Genomic DNA, 24,790 nt, shown 5'->3' on the forward strand with positions numbered 1-24,790 from the left:
TCCCCTTGCGCGACTTTCCCGCTAAAACACGCGCATCGCACAATATCCAGCATTAAGTACTTTAAGTGTCGGCGAATGTACACTTCATGGCCTCACCAGCTTTTGATCGAGAGCCAGATTCATCGAAGGAGAGCGCCGTTTCTTCATCATCATCCTCTTCGCCGTCCCCGACCACGAAGTCTTCGTCTTTTTCGTCGTCCTTTTCCATTCCGAGGGCAGAATACACGTAGTTGATGCCGTCGTTTAGCTCCCGCATAGACCTCCCTTTAATGTACATACACACGCATTATAAGACACTCCAAACCTCCTGCCGTTAGCTCGTGAGTAAAAATTGCTGCGTACCGTGCATAGTGGCCCTCCGGGCAGGGGCCATTAGTTCCTCTTCGCCGCGTGCTGCCTCAGTTCCGTTCCTGATGCGCGAGAATCCGTGACCCATGCGGCCTCCGTCCAATTGCGCTCTTTTGGAAATGAGCGGCTCAAGGCGACCGAACTTAGTTATATCGTACTTAAATGAAAACGAACTTAAAACTACGAACTTAAATGATTTACGCACCTAAGGACGACCTTGAAATTTTGACATTTAAATTACGCTCGTAATTTTTGAAATCCCTAAAAGGAACCATACATGTCTCAGAATGGCTAAAAGCAACCATACTTATGGTTGCTCTAACCACTCCCGTTCCACGAACACGGAACGCTCGGATGTGACGCCGTACGTGGTCAGCTTCAACGTGAAGCCACGGATGGATCACCTGCGCGTGTTCGGCTCACCGGGGTACGCTTACATTGACGATGCGAAGAGGACGAAGCTCGAGCCCAAGAGCTTTAGGTGCATGTTCCTCGGGTATGCGGAGAACGCTAAGGGGTACCGTGTATACGACATGGATGCGTCCAAGGTCAAGGTGTCACGGTCGGTCAAGCTGGACGAGCGCGAGGTGGGCGGAATCTATGATACGCACTCGCCGCAGCATGGAGCAGTCATCCATGTGACCAAGGACGGATATGTGCCAACCGTTCCTATCGAGGTGGAACGCCAACCGGTCGAGGACGAACCCATGGAAGCTGTTGAGGAACCCGTTCCAGGCGTCGAGATGGATGAGGCTGAGCCAGAGCAGGAGGTACTGCGGCTGCCGGCACCGGAACGCCCAACTGTCATTGAATTGGAGTTGACTGCGTACCGACCTCCACCTCAAGCGTTCCAGGACAACCACCTGGTGTTCCACCCCGAGCCGGAACGGACAAGAAGATCCCGCGAAACGGTGTTTCTCTTGGGGAACGGTGACGATGAAGATGGCGAGGAACGCAAGTCGGAAGGGAGTGATGGGCCGCCGTCCCCGAAGCGACCCAGGATCGACGAGGATGGTCTCATTGCGGAGGCTGTACAGGCGTACGTGGCCAGGATCGACGATGGAACGGATGTTCCGGCAACGTATGCGCAGGCCATTGTTAGCGAAGACGCAGATGCCTGGCGGGATGCAATGGACACGGAATTTCTCTCGCACGAACGGAACGGAGCGTGGACGCTGGTACGACGTGGAACGTAAACGCGTATGATTGGTAGTCGGTGGGTGTTTGCCAAGAAGCGTGACGAGGACGGTCGCGTGATCCGGTACAAGGCACGGTTGGTTGCGAAGGGTTTAAAGCAGAAGTACGTTGTCTACTTTTTTGAGACGTACTCCCCGGTCGCGAACATGAATTCGATCCGGGTCGTGCTGGCAGTGTGCGTGGCAGACGCATACGTGATGGAGCAGTTGGACGCGGACACAGCGTTCCTGAACAGTAAGCTGACAGACCGTGTGTACATTTGGTATTGAGAACGCTGCGAACTACGTGTGCCAGCTGATCAAGGCTATCTAAGGCCTGAAGCAGGCGGCCAGTGCGTGGAACAAGACCATCCACGGTGTGTTCTTGTGGAACGGTTTCAAGAGCTGCGGGGCGGATCAGTGTGCCTACGTCAAGCGTTACAGGAATGGTTTCATCTACGTGTGCATCTACGTCGACGACATGATCATCGCTGCGAAAACGAGCGGTGAGGTACGTGAAGTGAAGAACGCGCTGAAGAACGCGTTCAAGATGAAGGAGCTCGGTACGGCGAAGTTCATCTTGGGTATGGAGATGATCACGACAAGAACGCTGGAACGCTCATGATCAAGCAGACGAGGTAAATCGACGACAGTTCGGCCAGCAGAACGCAAAGCCTGTGGACAACCCATGCACGTCGGGTCTGAAGCTGACCAAGATCCAGTCACCCGGAACGGTTGAGAAGCGTGCTGAAATGAAGTCACGACCGTACCGTTCTCTGATCGGATGTCTGCTGTACATCACGACATGCACCAGACCGGACATCGCGTACGTGGTGACCCAGTTGTCGCGATTTCTGGAGAACCCCGGTCTGCAGCATTGGCGAGCTGCCATTCGCGTACTACGCTACTTGAAGACGACCCGGGAGTACGGTATCGTGTATCAAGGTGACGACAACATTATCACGGTTGAAGCTTTCACGGACGCCGATTGGGGAAGCAACATTGACGACAGGCGTTCCGTGTCGGAAGTCATGGTGATGATCGGGAACGCTCCCGTTGTGTTCAAGTCTAAGTTCCAGAGAACGGTTGCGCTCCGCTCTGCGGAAGCTAAGTACATGGCACTGAGCCTGTGTGTGCAGGAGGTACTCTGGACGCGTGCGATGCTGAAGGACATGGGCAAGGAACAAGAGGACGCGACGCAATTGTGGGAAGACAACCAAGGAGCGATCGCGCTGGCCCAGAACGCTGGGTACCACGCCAGGACGAAGCACGTGGACATTCGACACCACTTTATCCGCGAGAACGTGGAACGCGGAACGGTCAAGGTGGACTACGTCGAGACGAAGCAACAACTGGCGGATATGCTGACGAAGGCGCTCGGGTCGAAGACGCTCAAGCACTTGCGGAACGCCAGTGGGATCGAGGAGAAGGTCACCGTACCGTAGCGGTGAGTGGGAGTGTTGAAGTGCACCGCTAAGTACGGTTCCGTTTCGTACCTGAACCGTTGGCACGGTTCACCCTGAACCGTCCTGGAACGCTTCCTATTGGCTAATCTTTGGGATGGTCAACTTGGTTGGTCGACGGTGCAGCAAGCGGTGATTGCACAAGCAGACACGAGAGGACAACAACAAGGACAAGAGGGGAGTAGAGTTGAGAAGGACAAGTAGGACAACTTTGGTAACTTTAATCAACTCACTTCGGCATTTGGCACCAGCATCACAGGCGTTCCTCAATAAGGTTTGTCGACATCTCCCAACTTCTTTTTATTTTTCATTTTCGGGGTCGTTTTGACCAAATGAGCAATCAAAACAACCAGGCCAAAAAATATGTTAAACGTCTGACTAGTAGGTAATACCTTAGTCAAGCGCCATGCCTAGAAAAAAGTGCCTTTCTCTGGTCTCTTCCAAGGTGGCGAGGCCGGTCGTGGCATTTTTCCTAGGTCACAAGTAAGATTTATGTGGAATTACTTGGACGTCAATGAAGTGTACTCACAAGTAAGTTGCACCCGCCGAAAAGTTCTTCTTTTCTACGCGAATAATGATATCCTTATACGAATACATGTACTCTGGCAATACCGTAATGCGTATACGCGGACTATGAATTCGACAACCGATACCAATTCCACTAAGTTTATACGCGAATGATAGAGCGCAAACATACAACCGCGTTTGCAAACAGCACTTACAGTGAGTTAGTGTATTGTGAAATTCACGAACATGTTTGCGAAGTACACTAGGCACTTGCCATACTTACCGATATCTGTTGCTCTCGCGGTGGGCTCTGCATGAGTCTCGCTTACCGTGTGTGTACACTGACGGCTACAGCTGTATCATATTGCTCGATTCCTCTATAGGCATGGCGCTTGCCTAAGGTATTACCTATTAGTCGAGCGTGTATATACGTACTTTTTCGGCATGTTTTTTTTTATTGAGCATTTGGTCAGACAACCCTGAAAAGGAGTGGTTGTCAGAGTTGGATGCAAGCAACGATAACGAGCTACAACTCAAATAATCATAAGAACTTTTACCAGGGAATTTTCTCCAAAAACCAATCATAAAAAGAAATTTGAGAGATATCGACGAGCCTCTCCGTGGGGTTAACCACCAATCGGGAGTAACTACGAACTCGATTTGGGGCTAATTGACAGTAGTTAGCAAACGACTGGATAAGGCCACCTTGGTCGTCCAACACGGGAGCTGAAGTACTGGTATTTACCGAGTATAGCAACTCCATGATGCAGGGCATCGGTGGGTGATAATGTCGGTCGCTTGGTCTAATACAAAATGAAAAGTGAAAAAACGTGGAGTGGACTCTGAAATCATACGAGACGGTTTCAAACGAAATGATGCTTAGACACCATTTAGAGTTTTCGAGATAATCGCGTTCAAAGTTGACCAATTATTTGAGGAAATAATCGGACACCAAAATTTCGAAAGTGAAAAGCACACGTAAAAAGCGTAAAAACACTCTTATTCGATTGATTTTAGCTTTCCGATAATATACGATACGTTAAAGTTGAAAAAATATTGTGGTCACACGCCCCAAATAAAATCGGGAATTTAGGGGGTCCGAAAATGGAGATAATTTTTCTAGACCGATGTCACTCCACGAGTTCTTAACCTTTTGGAGCGTTCAATAGCTTAATCGAAGCACAAGACACGCCGCTTTCGATTGATGTGGTTAAAACGCGATTCGTACTTATGTTCGTAAGCATCTTTTCGTTTTTGAAACCGTCTCAAGGAGTATTACCTTCTTGATCAAACGACCCAACACGATGGATGCTTGGTGCCTAAGATCATGCTGCTAACGTGTTTTTCAATCATTATATTCTGACCCGTAAATCCAAAATTCGACTCAGACTGCTCTATTGTTCTCTGAAATTTATTTTAGAGTTAAGGGGCGATTGGAATCCTTGGTCTGATTAATCCCGTAGACCAGCTTGATTCATCGACGTCTAGTAGTATAGGAAGGGTTTTATACAAGTTGTAAGTCAAACTGCAGTACAGTACAGTGGAAGAAGACACGTACCCCGTCTAGGATGATACTTTAGGTGAATGTTACCTTGGAGGAAGGTTGTGTGGAACACCCCAAATAGCTACATTCGAGCGACCTCAGCAGAAATATTGCGTAAACCGATCAGAATGTATTGTCCTAGATCGAGGAAGGCCGGTCCACAAATCAGGGCAAAAAACAGAGGCAGTAGCATGGACGACCTCGATTTACTTAGAGCGACCTCGAATTGTGCTTTTGAAATCGCAAAAGGGATCGATCTGCCGTAAAAACCTCGTTCTGCTCAAATCTTCCACGAGATCGACCTCGAGCCCTGATTTGGATTGGCGAAGGTCGAGTTATTAGCCGGACTAAATAGATCGATCTCTCCCTTTCTTTGACCTCGATTTATTAAATCGACCTCGATTTATTAAATCGACCTCGATTTATTATAACTCAAGGAGAGCTCCAAGTCAAAACAACAAAACGTTTGCAAAGCACAATAGCGATAGAAAAATATATTACAGGGGGTGGGTGCATGGTCTTACAATCACTTTTAGCCGAAGATGTCCAACCTCGTGCAGGCAAAACCGAACGTAGAACGCTACCTGCGGTTTAGGATCCGTGTGCGTAGCACGCGGGCGTAAACCCAGGCAAACGCTGGAGTAGAATGCTATCACCGACATTAATTTTGAAAGCTTTTTTTGCATTTTGGAGTAGTTACTTTTTGCGATTCGGTTAGTCACAAGTAGCTAGTCGAGAATGAAAAGGTAATAGGCAACCCGGAGCGATGCTCCGGGAGGGTACACATGTCGACGAATAGTTTCATGGACGATGATAATGGATAATAATTGAGTAAATCCTAAAGTTGTTTTGTTTTTAATCCTTAAAAGCACTACCAGCCCAACTCTCTAGTTGATTCTAACATGGGCATCTACTGCGCCTGGTTCGCAGCTGCAGCATCTGCCCGAGAATGCGTAACTGAACAAATAGTTGCGCACATCGAAGTGTATCGATACGGAAATGATGTTTCAGCCAAACATTTGTGAGGCTGGTAACCAGCAAGCCCCGCTCTTCTTTATCGTGGTGGGTTCTCAGGAACCGAAAGTCGCCAGTTGAGGTTGCCTGATCTGATGGGGCCACCGGTGACATAACACCCTGGTCAGCGTCCAATGGCTGCGTTGGCGCCAGCAACGAGAGAGCTATTTCATTCATTTTGCAGGTAAGGTATAAACTGTGCTCATTTTTGTACTATGTTGTGTGCTAACGATCAGACGAGAGAGCTACAGTAGCGGAACGAAGGAGTGACGCATGGTGCGCTGATCTTGACCTTTTAACTTGAGGATGTTAGTTAAGTGACAATAATGATCCTCAGTTTAAAAACAAAACAAACAAACAAACTTTTAACTTGAGGGCTTGTGTGTGTGTGTGTGGGGGGGGGGGAATTGTGCTGATTGGTTTGGCGACAGAAACGATTAGTATCAACCTTTGGTAAATAATGTGCATAAATCTTAGCATTTATCGACGGGTACCCAATTCCGGCAAATATTAGCTTATACATTACAATTAAGAAAGAGAGACCCGGTTTGGTACCCGGTTTTGGAAAGTTACAAGTTTTTGCCGGGGCCAAGCACAGGTCTTCGACCTGTGAACTAGTCGAAACATTATTGTCGAAGGTGGCTAGTTTAAAATGTGCACCCCTCCACAACTCGAGCCTAAGGCACAAAGATGACGTTCAAGTCGAGGCGACTGGTTGCACGACAACACACATCCCAGTACTGAAGCGTCGGAAGCGCTTCTGACTACCGTAGTGACTCTGAATGGTCACTAGCACAAGATATGAAAGTGGACCCATTGCTGTACATCAAGTAAGCCCCAGTGCACTAAAGTAGATGTACTGAGCGCAATCGTCATTCGCAAGCAAACCAACTCATAGCGACGAGTAAAGTAAGAACCAAGCGCTGCGTTCCGGCAAAATCACATTGTGGGTAAATTGCTCCCTCTGGAGTCGTCTGCGGGTATGTACAGCTACCCGAATCTTCCGCGTGTCTCCATCTAGCACGGCTGGGCAAGAGGTTTAAAGCCCGGGAACTTATCGCCCGCCTTTTGCCCATTGCAAGCATTGTTAAAAGCGCCTTGGCGGGCATCGGGAACGTTGCAGCACTTCTGGTTGCCCCTCTTGTTCGGGTCGATCGAGCCGCCCGACGCGGCGCATGCCTTGATGGTGAAGTCGGCGGTCAAGAAGCCCGTGCTCTCGTATCTGTTGTTGCTTGCTCCAGCACACTGTCGGAGCGCACCGTCACTGATGGTAGAGATCAGTAAAGACGGCATGTGAGCCCAGGTGTCGGTCGAGCAGGGCATGCACTTACGTGGGCATCAGCAGAGCGGCGAGGGCAACAATGACGATCTGAAGCTTCATTTCGGGAGGGGCGTGTGGAGCTCGCGAGTTGAGTTGAGGTGGATGAAGTAGTTTTCGAAATGAGCCCGCGCGAGGACATACAGGCAAACACTGCTATCTAGCCCTGGCTGGAAGGCGACGAAGGGCAAGCGTTCACTCGGCGTCTGGATTCTCACTTCGTGATTTCATCACTGGTACCCACATCGACAAGCTACAACCAACCCCACCGCTACACTACCGCACCTTCACCAATGCTGCGCTGGTTCAGCGGTCGTGAAGACGCTTCCGACGAGGACGGCGACTATGAACCATCAACTCCACCCGGATCGCCACCGACACAAGTTGGAGAGAATCCAGGGAGAACGATCGTCCCGCAACCGTCAGTAGAAGGTCCACCCGCTCAACGACGGCGCTTGCTGCCTTCGATGCAATCGGCCGTACCAAGTCGCGCTTGGGCGATCGGACACGATCTACGAGCGCCGTTCGCCAGCCATTCGTCGCCAACGATCCATGAACATTTTGGTGTCTTGGGCGGCGGGCCAAATCCAACGCCAGAAGCGTCAAACCGAGTGCATTCGGTTCTGCCGGCACCGGTGCCGCCGTTACCAGTGAATCCAGCTACCTTAGCTCCAACAACACGCATGGCGGTGTTTCCGGCATCAACCGATTGCCACAGGCCTTGGCATGGCGAAACGACAGACCCAACAGGGATATCCCCGCCCCAACCGAACAGGGTGCCCCAATATCCCGTTCCAATGCTTCCGACGTCCCAGCCTCTCCTCGCATCTAGTGTCCCTGCCAAAGTTGCATTTGCTGTGAGTAATTACCAACCAAAAGCTGGGTTTGAGCTCGTTGCTCAAGGTCCCACAGAGCGGTCGTTCATGTACAAGTGGGGGGGGGGGGGGTACGTGTTCGACACGTAAGTGACCTGACTGTGTGCGGCTGGATCTGTCTCGCAAGCGAGCACTGCCGTTACAACGAAAGTGTTCATGTGTTGTACGGTGGGAAGACATCGCGCGCAACGAAGCACCTAAAAGAAGTCCACCATGTTACTTCATCCAAGTCTGCGCTGGAGGATTCACGCAAGCGAACCAGGGACGAGATCGTAGCTCGTATCCGAGCGGTTGCCCAAAACCAAGAAAGCTATGAGCGTATCAACCTGCTTCTTCACACACTGCTCGTGATACACAACAACCTTCCGTTTATCATGGGTGAGTGGGAGGAATCGAGGATTTTGCGAGCCATCGTCACCAAAGACAGCTCTCAAGCCGTGGTGAATCGCAGAACAATTACCCACGCTGTGATCGAGCTCTACGTATCAGCTAAGCGCGAATTGATTCGCTTCATTATCGACAACCGCATCCCAGGTGTGAAGTGTTTAGTGATGGTCGCTGACTTTTGGAAGGCAAAGAGCTCGGGCACGAAGTTTCTTGGACTTCGACTGTACTTTGTGACTGCAGACTTCAAGCTCGTCTCCGTCTTGCTAGGAACGCGACACTTTCAACCTCTCTGCGGTGAGCGTGATGGTGGAATTCGCGGACCTTTTAAGCGGTGGATCATTCAAATTCTCGCGGATTTCGGACTTACTGTTGCAGACTTCTTCGGAGCGACTACGGACGGTGGTCCAGACGTTCAGCACATGATGACATCGAACCTGATGCTCTCATGGGAGTGGTGCATGCCTCACCTAACCAACGCGGCAACTAAAGCAGCGTTTGGGATGACGAGCAATGTAGGAAAGTCCAAGAACCTTGAGATGCTTCAGCTGCTGAAGAAGGTGACGCGAACTGTCTACCAAGTCCGCACAGTGGAGGTCATGGGCGACTTGTACGAGCAGCTTGTCCGCTTCCTTGGTGTCGGAAAGGAGAAGAAGCTGATTGACTATAAGCCGCATCGCTTCATGACCCTTACGCACGTCTTTGAGCGCATTGTGAAGCATTGGAACGTACTTTGCCTGTGGTATGAAGAACGTGCACGCAAGGCGGATAGAGACAAATCGGCACATCCGTCTCCGTTTCCTTTGGCAGGAAACAAGTTCCTTATGGAGCACCTACTCTCACTGATGCTGCCGATTTCAGCGCTCAATGTGAAAAGTCAGGCAGAAAAACCGAATCAAGTCGACGTTCTCGTCTCTGCGTACAAGGTTATCGTCACGACACTTGGCCCCGAGGCATCACTACGCAAGTGTGATGCGACGCGAGAGAACCCGACTTCGTATCACCACAGTACCCTCATGTCGCTTGTGGTCAAGACCCGAGAGTTGCTGAGTGACGCTTTCCACTCTCGCTTTTTTTTCGCGCTACACTGACCGCGAAGTGATGCGAACGTGCTCGTACGTGTGGGAGATGCAAATGCTGCTTCATCCGAATCTCAAACAACCCAACGGCGTGTTGATGGATATGGTGAAAACCTGCGGTAAGCTGCGCCGGCTGGATGACGATGTCATTCGGCGCAACCAGTCAGTCGTGAAATCTACTGTGAAGCAGAAGCTGAGGTCTATCATGCGAGATCTAGCGCCACCTTGCACCGAGCAGATCAACGTCTCGCCGCAGCAGATACCAGGATATGTCTCCGATGCCTTCTCGGACGATCTATCGGAGCTCTTCAATATCCGTACCATTGCCGCAGAGCCAGCTACTCCACAGCTACTTCACGAAGAGGTCATGGATGAAGAACTGGAGCGCTGGTTTCGCGATCCGTCACTTCTTCAGGCAACGGCAAAGGCCCAGAGTCGGTGCTGCACTTTTGGAAGCGTCAACAGGAGTCCGGCACCTACAGATTCTTACCAAGCGCGGCTCGGATCGTTTTTGCCGTTCCTGCATCATCCACTCAAATTGAACGCGACTTCGGAATCAGCGGTCAAATGGTTACTGTGCAGCGAGCATCACTGTCCTCAGATAACATTGACATGTGCTCCTTCCTGAATCGGAACAGGGAATTCATTGATGTAACGCAGTGCTCAAAGCTGACAGCGGAGGAAGCCCGAGAATCCGTTCCCGCAAACGTCACGGTGAACCTTGACCCTCAAACGGCGATGGAAATGTTCGAGAGCGACTGGGAGCAGGCCTTGGTCAACTCTTTCTCTGCGCATATTTCGACTGAGCTCTAAGACAACCCAGTTGCCTCAACGCACAGTAACATTGAATATACATCTCTCGTTCGCATTGGTATACTGCTGCATTAAAGAGATGTGAAAGCTATCATTCTAGGCGAACTCTGTTCCTTACTTCTGTCAAAGCATTATCCTACCTCGGGGATGGCTAACGTCGCGGCGCGCCATTTCTGCTTGCTTTCTTACGGCATTCGTTGACTCGTGCTTCAATTCTTCTAGTTAATGTTCGCATCGCGTCGGCACGACCACATTCGAGAGCTGATCGATTTGTTTTGTGTCGCGGATGGGCCTCTTGTTTCGGGGCTACCAGAGCTGGTTTAGCAGCTGTAGCTCGTGATTGCTTCCTAGTGTGCGCACGGCCCCGGCATCTCTCCTCGGACGAGAACGATTCGCATTTCTCAGTGCGGTTATCAGCGGTGAGGACGGCACCATCCGATCGCTCCATTGATGCTTCAGTTGGAGCGGTAGCTAGTGCAATAGCACTAATATCACGCCCGTGTCGCTGTGGCAAGCCGGAGATTTTGACTGGCGCACCGGTTGAAGTTGAACCAACGGCGTTGGCTCCGGTACCAATAGCCACTTGTAGATTGTCGTCGGCGGGATTGTTGGTAACTTCTAAAATGTTGTTTGCCTTAAGCAGCTCCTTTGCCACTGCGCTCGAAATGAACGTGCTCATCCTATTATCTAGCCGCTCTTCCATTGCCTTCATGGATTTATTCGTTTTCGCGGCATCAGTCGATCTCGAAGTACGCAAGGCTGCCATTAAGCGCGCCTCAAGTTGCTTCATGGCATCTGCCTGAGTCACCTGGAGCTGTTGATGGTGATTGTTTTGCGTGTGCAAGATGCGAGCCTCTGACTGTAACACTTCGGCGACAACCTGCTTCGTAGTATCGGTCGAGAGCTGAGCAGTAGAAGCCTAAAGAAGATCGTTCAAATGAAGCTCCAGTCTGGAGCCAATGCCACTTTGTAAATCATGCTGATCGCGAAGCTGAAAGGCGTGCATATTTTCATTGAGTCTTGCCTCTGTCACCCTCAATCGGTCAGAAGTTTGAAGCTCGACTGCTTTCAGGGCAGCATCAAGTGAGAGCTGCATCCGTTTCTCCACTTATGCGACTTCTTCGTCAACTACGTTGTGAAGGTGAGTTTCACACGCTTGAATTTTGTCACCAACAACGTTCACGAGGCCCTCCGTGTCTGCCTTCGCCCGAATTTCTACTGCAGCACAAGACTCAGCCAAAGCCGTCACCGCTTCATCTAGTTTGAGCTGCATACGAGTCTCCAGTTGCGTAATACGATCTATTGTATGTTCACGTTCGGTCGCAATTTCCTCCTCGAGAAGTACCTTAGTGCCATCGATGCTGGCCCTGGTCTGGCAGGACACGGATTCTTCAAGCCAATGACGGGTGGAATCTATAGTCTCGCTGAAATGAGCTTGACAGGCTTGCAGCTGCGCTGCGCCAGAATATTCTTGAGCAGCACGAGCATGGGCGTCGTAGCTTTCTAAGGCCGCTTCAAGCTGCGAGTGTACACGCCCCACTACTTCGTCAGTGTAAGCGATGTGAGAACGAGCCGCATCCGTAGCTGCTGTCATTACCACTGACTGCGTCGCTCTTAGCGCATCTTCAAGCTGGTTTTGTAGTCGTGTCTCCACGTCAGCGAGTGTCCCGCCTGTGGAGCTCATGAAGCGCTCCATGCGCCGCTCCATGTCGGCCGCATGTTGCTGTGCGCGGGTTTCGACATGGGCAAGTGCGCTCTGGGCATCTTCAAGCACTGGGTGACCCGCTACCATGAGCTCCTCCTGCAGCATGACGCGTCGACGCTGTACAAGCTGGTGTTCTGAATGTTAGTAGTCTGCATTCTGCACTTGCGACTGTGGGGTTGAGACTTGATGGTCCGATGCCTCCGACTGCAAGCATAGTTGGTCACTTGGGCTACCCATACCCGTCAAAGCTGCCATTGCATGCAGCATCTTGGGCTCCGTGGGCTGCTCCAGCGACAGGTGTCTCGCGCGCTCTCAAAAGGCCGGTCAAAGCAACCTGTGTTTTGGCGAATAGTGACCGCGAAGTATGAGCATGTTCGTTCGTTTCAAGTGTGCTCGCGACTCAATGTAACTGCACACGCGAGACCATAAAACCTCGAGAACCAGGTTCCTGGGGTTTTATCGGTTCGCTGAAAACAGCGGGAACCAAGGTTCGGTTTAACTTCGTTCCAGCTGAGGCTGTGCGGTCGTAAGCAATGCATGTGCAGTACGAGTGCATACGGCAGGAACGTAAGAATGATAAATACATACCTCCTCCCCCTCCCGCCCTCTGGATTGAGTCAATACTGTTGTCACGAGATCTGAAGACCAACAATCCGGTTTACTATCGTGATGTTGTGAGCCACGCAATACACAGTGTCAGGATACGCCGTGGCTACGTGGCCATTGCGTGGCTCGCGACAAGGAATTATCTTATCGGAGTGGATGTCCACCCCGATGTTTCCTATAAAAACAAGTGCAAGCTGTACTAAGCGAGTGAAGCAGCCAACTGATGTTCAACTCGAACGCGATGGACTTGTGCGTTGGCTCTCGTCTGCGCCTCGCATTTGATCGCGCAGACACGCCCGCTGGCTCCAGAAAATGTGTGTTGGGTACATCTGAGTGGGCATCTACTTGGATAGGATATTTCCTTGGATCACGACAGCACGGTTGAAGAAGATATAAACAGTATTGATGATCTACAGGTATCTACAGCCTGCAGATCTTCAATCCTGTCTGCAGACGACAGAATCTGTCGTCTGTCACAGATGTGTCCGGTCGCCAGTGTAGTGTAGTGTAGTGTAGTGTGCGTACCAACTTTGACTCGTCGGCAATCGGCTCTTCGAGAGGGCAACCTAAACAAGACGAGGACAATCAAAATGGCTAGAAAGTGAGCATCAGCAACCGCTTTTGTGATATGCACGTTCTGCCGGGACTTCCTTCTTGGGCAGCAAGACGACGAACTACGGTACTTCAAGTACCGTACTTGTGTTCGTTTCATATTTTAATTTTTTTTTAATATGTTTAAATAGAGTGGTGTGTGCTTTTGTCCGCGACTGGACTCGCGCGAGTTAAAAATCAACCAGTTAAATTGAAATTACTCATGCGGGTAGTTTGTTACGAATCAATTGACTTGCGCGAGGTCATTTGGGTCATCTAATGTGATTTTCTTCTATTTATCGCACTAATTCATGTTCGTACTTGATCATACATCATAGAGGCCTTGAATGCGATTTTGGCTCGGAAACGACACTTTCTAAATATACCAAACGGGTGTTTTTTTTTCTTGCTGGGTCGCGCACGATTGACCATCCACGACTTTTCGCCATTCACAGTTTCTCAATAAGTCGTACGAGTTACACAGTCCAAAAGCTTGCATTGCACAATACCCGATCATTGCAGCACAGTACAATCGCATTATGTACATGTGTACCATCGGATCGTAATCCCTGGTCGACCAAAGCCCGGATTTTGGTGCGATTGCATGAATCCACCCTTTGTGATAGAAACGCAACAGCTTTTCCTGTAGCTGAAGGTATACGGAAGAAGAAAAAGTTGATTAACTAGATAGTGGACATGCGGTTTCGCTAGCTACGGTAAGTTATGGTAATATCTACTTGGACAACTCAATTATTGCCGCGGAATCCAAATTCGACAACCCTGTTGGGGTAAACTAATTGGTTTGGGTGCATCAAACCCAAGTCGTTGGAGCACCGAGTTTATTGCATCACCGTCCGCTTCAGCTCTTCATAATGCTGGAACATGTATTGACAATGTCGGCGAAATGAGCTCACCAAACCTTGAGTGCTTGGTTGCTCTGTTGCTGCTTCCTCAAATGGATATCGTTGCGAAGACGCCATGTAGCATGGAACACAATTGCTGTGTGAACTCTCCATAGCAGCAAAATGGTTTTATGTTGTTGCTTCCAATATGATTTGATGTCCCGTGGCTGCGGAAAAAGCAGTAACCTCCAGCTTAACGCGGCGTGGAACGCCTTGCTCCATCGCGCCCACAGTGATTGCCACATATCGTTCAAGCCGAGGCATGATAAGAAACAGTGCTCAAGTGTTTCAATCGCCACACACGATTCTCGAACGCACTGTTGAACCGTAGGATTGAGTGCCTTGAGGAAATACAACCTTGAACCGACAATGAGATCTCCAAACAATAGTCTTAACATGACATCATGCACCACCGGAATCAAACAGCGTCGCAGCGAGATGTACAGAGCTAGTGTAGAATGAATCCGTAATTGGGGGCATCCGAGTTCTTGCATAGGGTGGCTACCAACTACTTGAGTGCTTCGTAGCAATATATTCCAGTCCAACAATCGAAGATTCGGAAAAAAAATTGGTGCCCTTGTCAGCTAGCACTCCAAATGTAGCAGGGAAGGCTCCACGAGATGAAGCCCTTACTCCGCCTGCATCGGGATCCGGTAGCACACGACGCCATACTTCCGTTAATTGCCGATACAACTGAAAGATGTCTCTTACTTCGATGTGTGACCCAAGCAACGGTAGCACCACTCTGCGGATCTTGCGAAAAAATTGGAAAGCCGTTGGCCAGTGATGGGAGGTGTCTAAGAAGTCAGCTAGACACCATCGCTGCTGAGCTGCAAGCTCTCGACACAGACATCTGAAATGAATCGTTCCTGTACCCAGAGGCTTTCGAGCCGAGTCCTCGCGACGATACACTTGGGATGAAGAAGATGTATTCCACCAGATAGGAGTGAATAGTGCATACTGAACGGTTCTTGCTCTCGTATACCGCAGCGTGTGCCGAAGTGGCCAATGTACCCGCTTCCAGTCCTTCAACAACTGGCGCCACCACATTGGCAGCATTGCTATTCGCCATCCCGGTGGTTTTGGAGGATTCTGAAGCAAAAAGTCTCCAGACCACCTTCGCGAAAATACTGCATATCGTAAGTGCAATAATTCAGCCATTGGCCTGTACCAAACGGCCGCACCATCATTTCCATGCGTATTCAGCACCTGAATGAACTGCTATCAATCAACAGTGGCACTGTTGCCGATCGTCAACAGAGCTCACTTGGTTTTTGTAGGGGGGAGGGGGTGAATCGGTCATCCCAGGGGGAGCCAAAACTAAGCCTCCGATTCAACAATTGTGTGCATGGTGCGTGGGTTTGAGCCGAAGCCTGAGCTTCACCTGGCTTCGCTCGTCCCGAGGAGGTGTCGGTGTCCTCAGGGCTTTCGCAGTTCTTGCCTGGGTGTGGTGGTGCAGTCGACACCTCAAGCGTTTGGGGATTTGACGCCCATGATACCCGTCCCGGAAACAACCTGTGCAAAATAGTTTTATTGGCTCTTTTCTGAAAATACTATAAAGAATAGCAGGTACTGTTGCCGATCGACCTACAGTGCCACTGTTGGTAAGCAGTGCCTCGAATCGCCCCTTGATGTCGACTGAGTTTGTCCCGTAAACCGTCTCGTAATCTGTCTCGAAAACTGCACCGTAGTTTACTTCGAGGTACACTGCAATGATCTGGTACATATTGTGCTGTGCAAACTTTTGGGCCTAACTGAGGTTGACGGGACATTGCCCCGTCGAGAAAATTGTGGTATTGGCGGAGGTGGGCCAAGTGCTGAACATTCGGCGAGCCGAGCACTGTTCTCGCCGGGTTCTCGCCGGGTGAGAGACAATATTTTTTTCTCGCAGGAGTGCAGCGACTGCCTTTGCGGCAAAGTTTGCGGTGCTCCACGTGCGAAGCCCTGGCGCAATACAAAAATCGAGACATAAGCTTTCGCTGTGCCAAGTTACAGTCCGAAGTACAAAAAAAATCTTCAAAGCACACTACGATTACAATCTGCTGTAAAGTTAACAAAGCACAATGCCCGATCGTTGCAGTGCGAACGCAGTTAGTTTCACATGTACAGTATACCTTCAGATGACAAATCGTTTTGCTAGCTTCCTAGAAGAACGACCCCTAACCCTCTCCATCTGAGAACAATGGTCTCCATGGCGCATCACCTCCGCTCGCAGGAATACGAGCGCGTGCGCCATTCCAAGTCGATGCTGTCTGAGCCGCGCTTGTCAGATGAAGATGCAGCGCGTCTAGTCGAGGCGTACGAGCGCAGCGACACTTCAGCGGCCGACTATATCGCACTCGTCACCGAGAACCGTCCGTTCACGCCGCCGGCAACAACGCACGTCGTTGTCATCGACTCCGGAACGTACTGTGCGTCGGTAGCGATGCCTTTCGTGTTCAACTCGTTTCTCCAAGATCACGGGAATCAAGTTGTTCAAGAACTCCTCTCGCGCTACGAAGTAGCTCTCGTGGAGAAGGCCCCCGCTGGTGGAATCTTCGTCCAGGCCGAGAAAAGACTCGTCGGTCAGGAAGTGAACCTCCTCGGCCGCAAGTTCAAGATCAAGCGCCAGTCTCCGTTTGACAGCAAGTTCTACTTGGACGTCTTCGGAGTGCGGTCCACGGCCGTCGCCAATGATCTCTTTATGGGCTTAGCCCAGCTTGGGGCAAGACCGTTTCTCTTGACGCCGCGAGACGTCAACATGGACGCTCATGTGGCTACACCAACCTGGCGTTTTTACTTTGGGCAAGAAGAGCCCCCTTCGTGCCTAAAAGTGCGCGGGTTCGTTACCAACCAGTTGGTGTATGGGCGGAAGTTTTACATTGCCCGTGGAAAACGCGCTGAAGCTCAGCCAACACGAGCAGCTAGCTTCAAGAAGTCGCCATACTCGGTGACGTTGCCTCTCGGAGCTGAAGTACGTCGTAGCCCACCGCCAGCTTCGGCTGAGAAGGCTGTTGAGCTAGCCCCAGCGAGACGCAGTTGCGTTGAAACGCTGCCACGACGTCAATCCCAATCTCCAATACCGGAATTGAATGAGATGGACCCGCACCAGCAGGAGTAAGAAGCTCATGGCAATGCCATGGAGCCTCGCCATGTTTTGCTGATAGAAGCAGCGGAACAATCGGATAGCGTTGAAGAAGGGGTGATGACTGTGGACGCTGAACCGCACGGCGCTGAACGTGCTGCTCTGCGAGCAGATGACTCGGATGTGGATATGCAATCTACACCAAGTGATGACGACGTGGACATGGCCCGTCAAATGGAAACAGGTTTCAAGCGTGCTGACCGTACTCTGTCGTCCTTTACGGACGAAAATCCCTATGCAGCTCTTGAAGTTGTGGACTGTGAGTTTGAAGCTTTTGAGCCAAATACTACGTCGGATTGGACTGCTGGTGTATTGATGGTGCCTCATCTTACCTCGACGGGAACCACGCAAGATGCTAGTGAACCCCTTCCAACCAAGCGTCGCGCGAAGACCCCAGGGGCCAACAAACTGGTGGCTGAAGAAGGTGTTTTAGTGTCAGCCGAAGAAGCGGAGCTGGAATCGCATGAGGATCGTGTGGTCCAAAACACGCAACATTTGAAACCCGTTGAGAAGCTGCTGCAGACTTCCAAAAACATGGACAAAGTTGTCGAATCTATTACGGCGATGCCAACTGCATGGTCTACGGCTTTCTGCACTGATCTCGCAAATGGTGGTGACAATTTGGAGGAACTGGCGTCGATCCACTTGTTGAACCGCATTCTCGCAGCAAATGGAATGTTGGGCACGTTTAACAAACGTGCGATCAGCTCCCACTTGCCCCTCGGGAAAACTCGGAGCTCCTACGTCAGCTACTTAGCCGCGGAACTGAAACGACAAAGTGCTGAAGCAAAAAACCAGTGGGGGATTCTGCGCCTGCTTAGCGCCTTTGAATTGCTACTGAAAGCTACGTGTCCCTTTCTGACTGGATCCAGTGAATGGGTAGATTATCTCTTCGGAGAACACGATGCAGACACGTCGTGCGGACATGGTTCTCTTTTCTCGGATTCGATACTTCTCCAGTTGCTGCGCTCTCACCTAGGAACCCAGCTACTGACAGCGCTGCTGCAGAAATTACCAACAAGCACACTTCTGGTGGACCTCCACTCGCTATGCTGCAGTGACTTACAAGTGCAAGAGCTCCCGAGTGTTCCCCTTGACAGTCTGTCGTCGGCGTTTGAGGCGGCATTGATTAATTAAGATGACTTCAGGACTGGATGTTGGTCAATCGTGCAAGATATTGACCTGGAATGTTCATGGAGTAAAAGAGGGTGGCTACCCTCTCATCTCGCAGCATCTCAAGTATTTTTATTTTTCATGTATTCAAGAAACTCGATTCAAAGACAGTCATCATGCTAAGCGCTTCAGCTACCTGGTGGAACAGTGTTTTGGAGGTCGGGTATTTTTTACGGACCAGAACGGAGCATCCCAGCATACTACGTTTCCGCGGAGTGGAGGCGTCGCGACAATTATTCATGGTTCCTGCCCAGGCGTCAAGACAGCAGTAGTCGTGTCGTCCAAGACGATCCCCAATCGATATCTATTGGTTAAGATGCGCTGGGGGGACCAGATTTGTTACATTCATAATATTTACGCGCCCAATGATCCGGCGTCAAGGAAGGCGTTATTTGAACGCCTACCGACTAATTTTGAGACTGAAGAAAATGGAGGTGATGCAATTCACGTGGTTTGTGGAGATTTTAATTTAGCGGTGGATCCTAATGTAGACGCTATAACAAGCAACTGAAGGCCTGATTCCAGTAGGACTGCGCTCACATCGTGGATGACCGAGATTAATGCGATTGATGCTTGGAGGCTTCATCACCCAGACGTGAAAGTGTTTTCGGGTCCACGCCTTCGTCGAAATCGTCTAGACTACATATTTGTTTCGGATAATTTGATTTCAGCGTGCTATCAAGATTCTTCGTATGAAGACTGGGAAGGAAGTGATCACAGGGCCCACCACATCAATCTTACTTCGTGGCATCACCCCACAGGACCAGGATTTTGGCGGCTTCCGGACTGGCTTCTGCGTGTGCCACAACTTCGTGAAGATATCCAGAAGAAAGCGAAAACCTGTCTTCAAGTTCTTCGTGCATCTGATAATCCTGGGATAGTGTGGAAATACTGGAAACAACGCATGAAAAATTATCTCATAATTTGTCAGCGCAGTATGAAGGCTAATGCAGAATCGGACCTTGTCCGCACCCGGCAACTACTTGAAGAATGTGCAAAAGCAGTCGCTCAGGATAGTGACGACGAGCAAGCCTCAATTGATTTTTATTTCGCAAAGAAACGGTATGAAGAGTGCAAGGAGGATTGTGCGGACTTTCGAAGTGGAGTCGGATTTGAAAGAATAGTCACGGAGGCAGAACGTAGCTCAGCATTTTTCTTTCGGGCGCCACGCTTTGAGCTCCACCATACCCCGTTTCAGTCGGTCAAGCTCGCCGATGGTTCAGTGTCAAACGATCCATCAGCAATTAACGATGGTTTTCAGCGCCATTTGGGAAAGATTTTTGGCGATTCTCGCTTTTCGCAGGATGAACGTCCACCTGATGAAGCAGCTCAACGTCGCCTACTGGATTCAATTGACAGAAAACTAGCGCCGGAAGCTGAAGAAGGTCTCGACGCTGATATTTCAGGAGACGAGTTGGCCTCTGCAATTCAGTCAATGCGAGGGCACTTTGCGCCAGGACCGGATGGATTCACGACGGCTTTCTATCAGGTAGACCCGGACGTGTTTGGTGAAATATTAGCAATAGTATTTCGCTACCAACTCCAACGTGGAGAGCTTCTTCCTCATCAACGCTATTCCTCGGTAGCCCTCCTCTTCAAAAAAGGAGATCGTGCAGATCCGGGCAACTTCCGACCGATAACTCTGATACCGGTGGAAGTGAAGGTGTTGTCGAGGTCGCTCACCGATAGATTAAAACCCTATATGGCCTCGCTAGTCCATCCTGACCAGAAGAGTTTCATCCCAGGAAGATCCATTCATCACCAAGTAATGCTGATTCGCGACCTGCAACACTTGGTTACCTCTCGAGGTGACAAAGGCGTTGCCACTTTCCTCGATTTTGCGAAAGCATATGATCACGTTAACCGTGGGTATCTAGTTAAGGTGATGGAGCGCCAAGGATTTGGTCCCAAGTTTCTCTCGTGGATAAAACTACTCTACGATGGCTCACAATGCTCTCTAATGCTAAATGGATGGGCGCAACCAGCTCTTAAACCTTCACGTGGAGTAAAACAAGGAGACCCCTTGTCGCCTTTCCTTTTCGCGCTTGCTTTAGAGCCCCTTGGAAATCTTCTACGCGCAGAGCGAGAGCTGGGGGTTGAAGTTGACGAGACAATTTCGATCCCAGTGGCTTTCTTTGCTGATGACACAGTTCTACTCTCAGCGGATGTGCGGTGTCTGCAACAACAACTCAGCCTAGTTGATCTCTATTGTGCTGGTTCGTGTGCAATGCTCAATCCAGAAAAAAGTGTGATGATGAGCCCCAATAACCATCGGGCGGCGCCAATAATCGAGCCGCTCCGGTCACTTCGAAAGGGCGAGACTGTAAAGTATCTTGGCATTCCCTTTGGGAACTTTGATATTTCCACAATTGTGGCAAATCAGCTCGATGAAAAATTAATGACTCGCCTCCAGCTGTGGAAAGGAAGGGCGCGAACTTTGATGGGGCGTCGACTAATTGTCCAAGCTGTAGTCATCTCCTTGTTATGGTGTTTCATGACCACGATAAATATCCCGGTCCGATTTATCAGGCGATGGCAGGGTGTCGTGACCCGTTACGTTTTATATAATAAGATTGTAGCGGGTCCAGGCGGAATCAATGTTGTGAAGAAGGGCTTGGCTACTCAGCCACGTGATGAAGATGGCATTGGTGTACCTGTGTTCGCTACAGTGATTCGAAGACAACGTTTTATGCTTCTTCAGCAGTTCATTCAGGTGCTGAATACGCATGGAAATGATGGTGCGGCCGTTTGGTACAGGCCAATGGCTGAATTATTGCACTTACGATATGCAGTATTTTCGCGAAGGTGGTCTGGAGACTTTTTGCTTCAGAATCCTCCAAAACCACCGGGATGGCGAATAGCAATGCTGCCAATGTGGTGGCGCCAGTTGTTGAAGGACTGGAAGCGGGTACATTGGCCACTTCGGCACACGCTGCGGTATACGAGAGCAAGAACCGTTCAGTATGCACTATTCACTCCTATCTGGTGGAATACATCTTCTTCATCCCAAGTGTATCGTCGCGAGGACTCGGCTCGAAAGCCTCTGGGTACAGGAACGATTCATTTCAGATGTCTGTGTCGAGAGCTTGCAGCTCAGCAGCGATGGTGTCTAGCTGACTTCTTAGACACCTCCCATCACTGGCCAACGGCTTTCCAATTTTTTCGCAAGATCCGCAGAGTGGTGCTACCGTTGCTTGGGTCACACATCGAAGTAAGAGACATCTTTCAGTTGTATCGGCAATTAACGGAAGTATGGCGTCGTGTGCTACCGGATCCCGATGCAGGCGGAGTAAGGGCTTCATCTCGTGGAGCCTTCCCTGCTACATTTGGAGTGCTAGCTGACAAGGGCACCAATTTTTTTCCCGAATCTTCGATTGTTGGACTGGAATATATTGCTACGAAGCACTCAAGTAGTTGGTAGCCACCCTATGCAAGAACTCGGATGCCCCCAATTACGGATTCATTCTACACTAGCTCTGTACATCTCGCTGCGACGCTGTTTGATTCCGGTGGTGCATGATGTCATGTTAAGACTATTGTTTGGAGATCTCATTGTCGGTTCAAGGTTGTATTTCCTCAAGGCACTCAATCCTACGGTTCAACAGTGCGTTCGAGAATCGTGTGTGGCGATTGAAACACTTGAGCACTGTTTCTTATCATGCCTCGGCTTGAACGATATGTGGCAATCACTGTGGGCGCGATGGAGCAAGGCGTTCCACGCCGCGTTAAGCTGGAGGTTACTCAGCCACGGGACATCAAATCATATTGGAAGCAACAACATAAAACCATTTTGCTGCTATGGAGAGTTCACACAGCAATTGTGTTCCATGCTACATGGCGTCTTCGCAACGATATCCATTTGAGGAAGCAGCAACAGAGCAACCAAGCACTCAAGGTTTGGTGAGCTCATTTCGCCGACATTGTCAATACATGTTCCAGCATTATGAAGAGCTGAAGCGGACGGTGATGCAATAAACTCGGTGCTCCAACGACTTGGGTTTGATGCACCCAAACCAATTAGTTTACCCCAACAGGGTTGTCGAATTTGGATTCCGCGGCAATAATTGAGTTGTCCAAGTAGATATTACCATAACTTACCGTAGCTAGCGAAACCGCATGTCCACTATCTAGTTAATCAACTTTTTCTTCTTCCGTATACCTTCAGCTACAGGAAAAGCTGTTGCGTTTCTATCACAAAGGGTGGATTCATGCAATCGCACCAAAATCCGGGCTTTGGTCGACCAGGGATTACGATCCGATGGTACACATGTACATAATGCGATTGTACTGTGCTGCAATGATCGGGTATTGTGCAATGCAAGCTTTTGGACTGTGTAACTCGTACGACTTATTGAGAAACTGTGAATGGCGAAAAGTCGTGGATGGTCAATCGTGCGCGACCCAGCAAGAAAAAAAAAACACCCGTTTGGTATATTTAGAAAGTGTCGTTTCCGAGCCAAAATCGCATTCAAGGCCTCTATGATGTATGATCAAGTACGAACATGAATTAGTGCGATAAATAGAAGAAAATCACATTAGATGACCCAAATGACCTCGCGCAAGTCAATTGATTCGTAACAAACTACCCGCATGAGTAATTTCAATTTAACTGGTTGATTTTTAACTCGCGCGAGTCCAGTCGCGGACAAAAGCACACACCACTCTATTTAAACATATTAAAAAAAAATTAAAATATGAAACGAACACAAGTACGGTACTTGAAGTACCGTAGTTCGTCGTCTTGCTGCCCAAGAAGGAAGTCCCGGCAGAACGTGCATATCACAAAAGCGGTTGCTGATGCTCACTTTCTAGCCATTTTGATTGTCCTCGTCTTGTTTAGGTTGCCCTCTCGAAGAGCCGATTGCCGACGAGTCAAAGTTGGTACGCACACTACACTACACTACACTACACTGGCGACCGGACACATCTGTGACAGACGACAGATTCTGTCGTCTGCAGACAGGATTGAAGATCTGCAGGCTGTAGATACCTGTAGATCATCAATACTGTTTATATCTTCTTCAACCGTGCTGTCGTGATCCAAGGAAATATCCTATCCAAGTAGATGCCCACTCAGATGTACCCAACACACATTTTCTGGAGCCAGCGGGCGTGTCTGCGCGATCAAATGCGAGGCGCAGACGAGAGCCAACGCACAAGTCCATCGCGTTCGAGTTGAACATCAGTTGGCTGCTTCACTCGCTTAGTACAGCTTGCACTTGTTTTTATAGGAAACATCGGGGTGGACATCCACTCCGATAAGATAATTCCTTGTCGCGAGCCACGCAATGGCCACGTAGCCACGGCGTATCCTGACACTGTGTATTGCGTGGCTCACAACATCACGATAGTAAACCGGATTGTTGGTCTTCAGATCTCGTGACAACAGTATTGACTCAATCCAGAGGGCGGGAGGGGGAGGAGGTATGTATTTATCATTCTTACGTTCCTGCTGTATGCACTCGTACTGCACATGCATTGCTTACGACCGCACAGCAAAAGCAGACATCGTGGACAGAACTGTTGATCTTCTCGACTCGGTCGATGCAGAAGGCGGCCACTGAGTGTCTAGGGGGGCTATCGTTCCTATGTACTACGGTCCCTACTATTGCGAGGCTGATGACCCTCCCCACAACAGCTCATTTCGAAAACTACTTCATCCACCTCAACTCAACTCGCGAGCTCCACACGCCCCTCCCGAAATGAAGCTTCAGATCGTCATTGTTGCCCTCGCCGCTCTGCTGATGCCCACGTAAGTGCATGCCCTGCTCGACCGACACCTGGGCTCACATGCCGTCTTTACTGATCTCTACCATCAGTGACGGTGCGCTCCGACAGTGTGCTGGAGCAAGCAACAACAGATACGAGAGCACGGGCTTCTTGACCGCCGACTTCACCATCAAGGCATGCGCCGCGTCGGGCGGCTCGATCGACCCGAACAAGAGGGGCAACCAGAAGTGCTGCAACGTTCCCGATGCCCGCCAAGGCGCTTTTAACAATGCTTGCAATGGGCAAAAGGCGGGCGATAAGTTCCCGGGCTTTAAACCTCTTGCCCAGCCGTGCTAGATGGAGACACGCGGAAGATCGACTCCAGAGGGAGCAATTTACCCACAATGTGATTTTGCCGGAACGCAGCGCTTGGCTCTTTGTCGTTGGGTTTTTTTCGACAG

At 50.0% G+C, this 24,790-nt stretch overlaps 7 protein-coding genes across 7 annotated transcripts; 5 read left to right on the forward strand and 2 right to left on the reverse strand.

Annotated features, from left to right (window-relative positions):
- Positions 1-61: 61 nt before the first annotated feature.
- On the reverse strand, positions 62-436 carry PHYSODRAFT_329444 (hypothetical protein; the record flags this gene model as incomplete). Its single annotated transcript, XM_009525930.1, has 2 exons — positions 62-264; positions 343-436. The coding sequence occupies 2 exons, from the start codon at positions 434-436 to the stop codon at positions 62-64; spliced, it is 297 nt and encodes a 98-aa protein (XP_009524225.1).
- A 6,631-nt stretch (positions 437-7,067) lies between these two features.
- PHYSODRAFT_496559 (hypothetical protein) lies at positions 7,068-7,431 on the reverse strand (the record flags this gene model as incomplete). The annotated part of the gene is made up of 2 exons (XM_009525931.1): positions 7,068-7,314; positions 7,382-7,431. The coding sequence occupies 2 exons, from the start codon at positions 7,429-7,431 to the stop codon at positions 7,068-7,070; spliced, it is 297 nt and encodes a 98-aa protein (XP_009524226.1).
- Positions 7,432-8,362: 931 nt separating this feature from the next.
- PHYSODRAFT_490298 (hypothetical protein) lies at positions 8,363-9,718 on the forward strand (the record flags this gene model as incomplete). Its single annotated transcript, XM_009525932.1, has 1 exon — positions 8,363-9,718. A coding segment is annotated over one exon (1,356 nt), but the record flags the coding sequence as incomplete, so codon positions are not given.
- A 459-nt stretch (positions 9,719-10,177) lies between these two features.
- On the forward strand, positions 10,178-10,519 carry PHYSODRAFT_489966 (hypothetical protein; the record flags this gene model as incomplete). Its single annotated transcript, XM_009525933.1, has 1 exon — positions 10,178-10,519. A coding segment is annotated over one exon (342 nt), but the record flags the coding sequence as incomplete, so codon positions are not given.
- Positions 10,520-16,505: 5,986 nt separating this feature from the next.
- Positions 16,506-17,423, forward strand: PHYSODRAFT_497368 (hypothetical protein; the record flags this gene model as incomplete). The annotated part of the gene is made up of 1 exon (XM_009525934.1): positions 16,506-17,423. One exon carries the CDS (start codon positions 16,506-16,508, stop codon positions 17,421-17,423), a length of 918 nt encoding a protein of 305 aa, XP_009524229.1.
- Positions 17,424-17,507: 84 nt separating this feature from the next.
- PHYSODRAFT_329449 (hypothetical protein) lies at positions 17,508-18,584 on the forward strand (the record flags this gene model as incomplete). The annotated part of the gene is made up of 1 exon (XM_009525935.1): positions 17,508-18,584. The coding sequence occupies one exon, from the start codon at positions 17,508-17,510 to the stop codon at positions 18,582-18,584; it is 1,077 nt and encodes a 358-aa protein (XP_009524230.1).
- Positions 18,585-24,322: 5,738 nt separating this feature from the next.
- On the forward strand, positions 24,323-24,686 carry PHYSODRAFT_493442 (hypothetical protein; the record flags this gene model as incomplete). Its single annotated transcript, XM_009525936.1, has 2 exons — positions 24,323-24,372; positions 24,440-24,686. The coding sequence occupies 2 exons, from the start codon at positions 24,323-24,325 to the stop codon at positions 24,684-24,686; spliced, it is 297 nt and encodes a 98-aa protein (XP_009524231.1).
- Positions 24,687-24,790: the final 104 nt, after the last annotated feature.

This window comes from Phytophthora sojae, assembly GCF_000149755.1.
Source record: "Phytophthora sojae unplaced genomic scaffold PHYSOscaffold_3, whole genome shotgun sequence".
NCBI classification, from domain to species: Eukaryota; Oomycota; class Peronosporomycetes; order Peronosporales; family Peronosporaceae; genus Phytophthora; species Phytophthora sojae.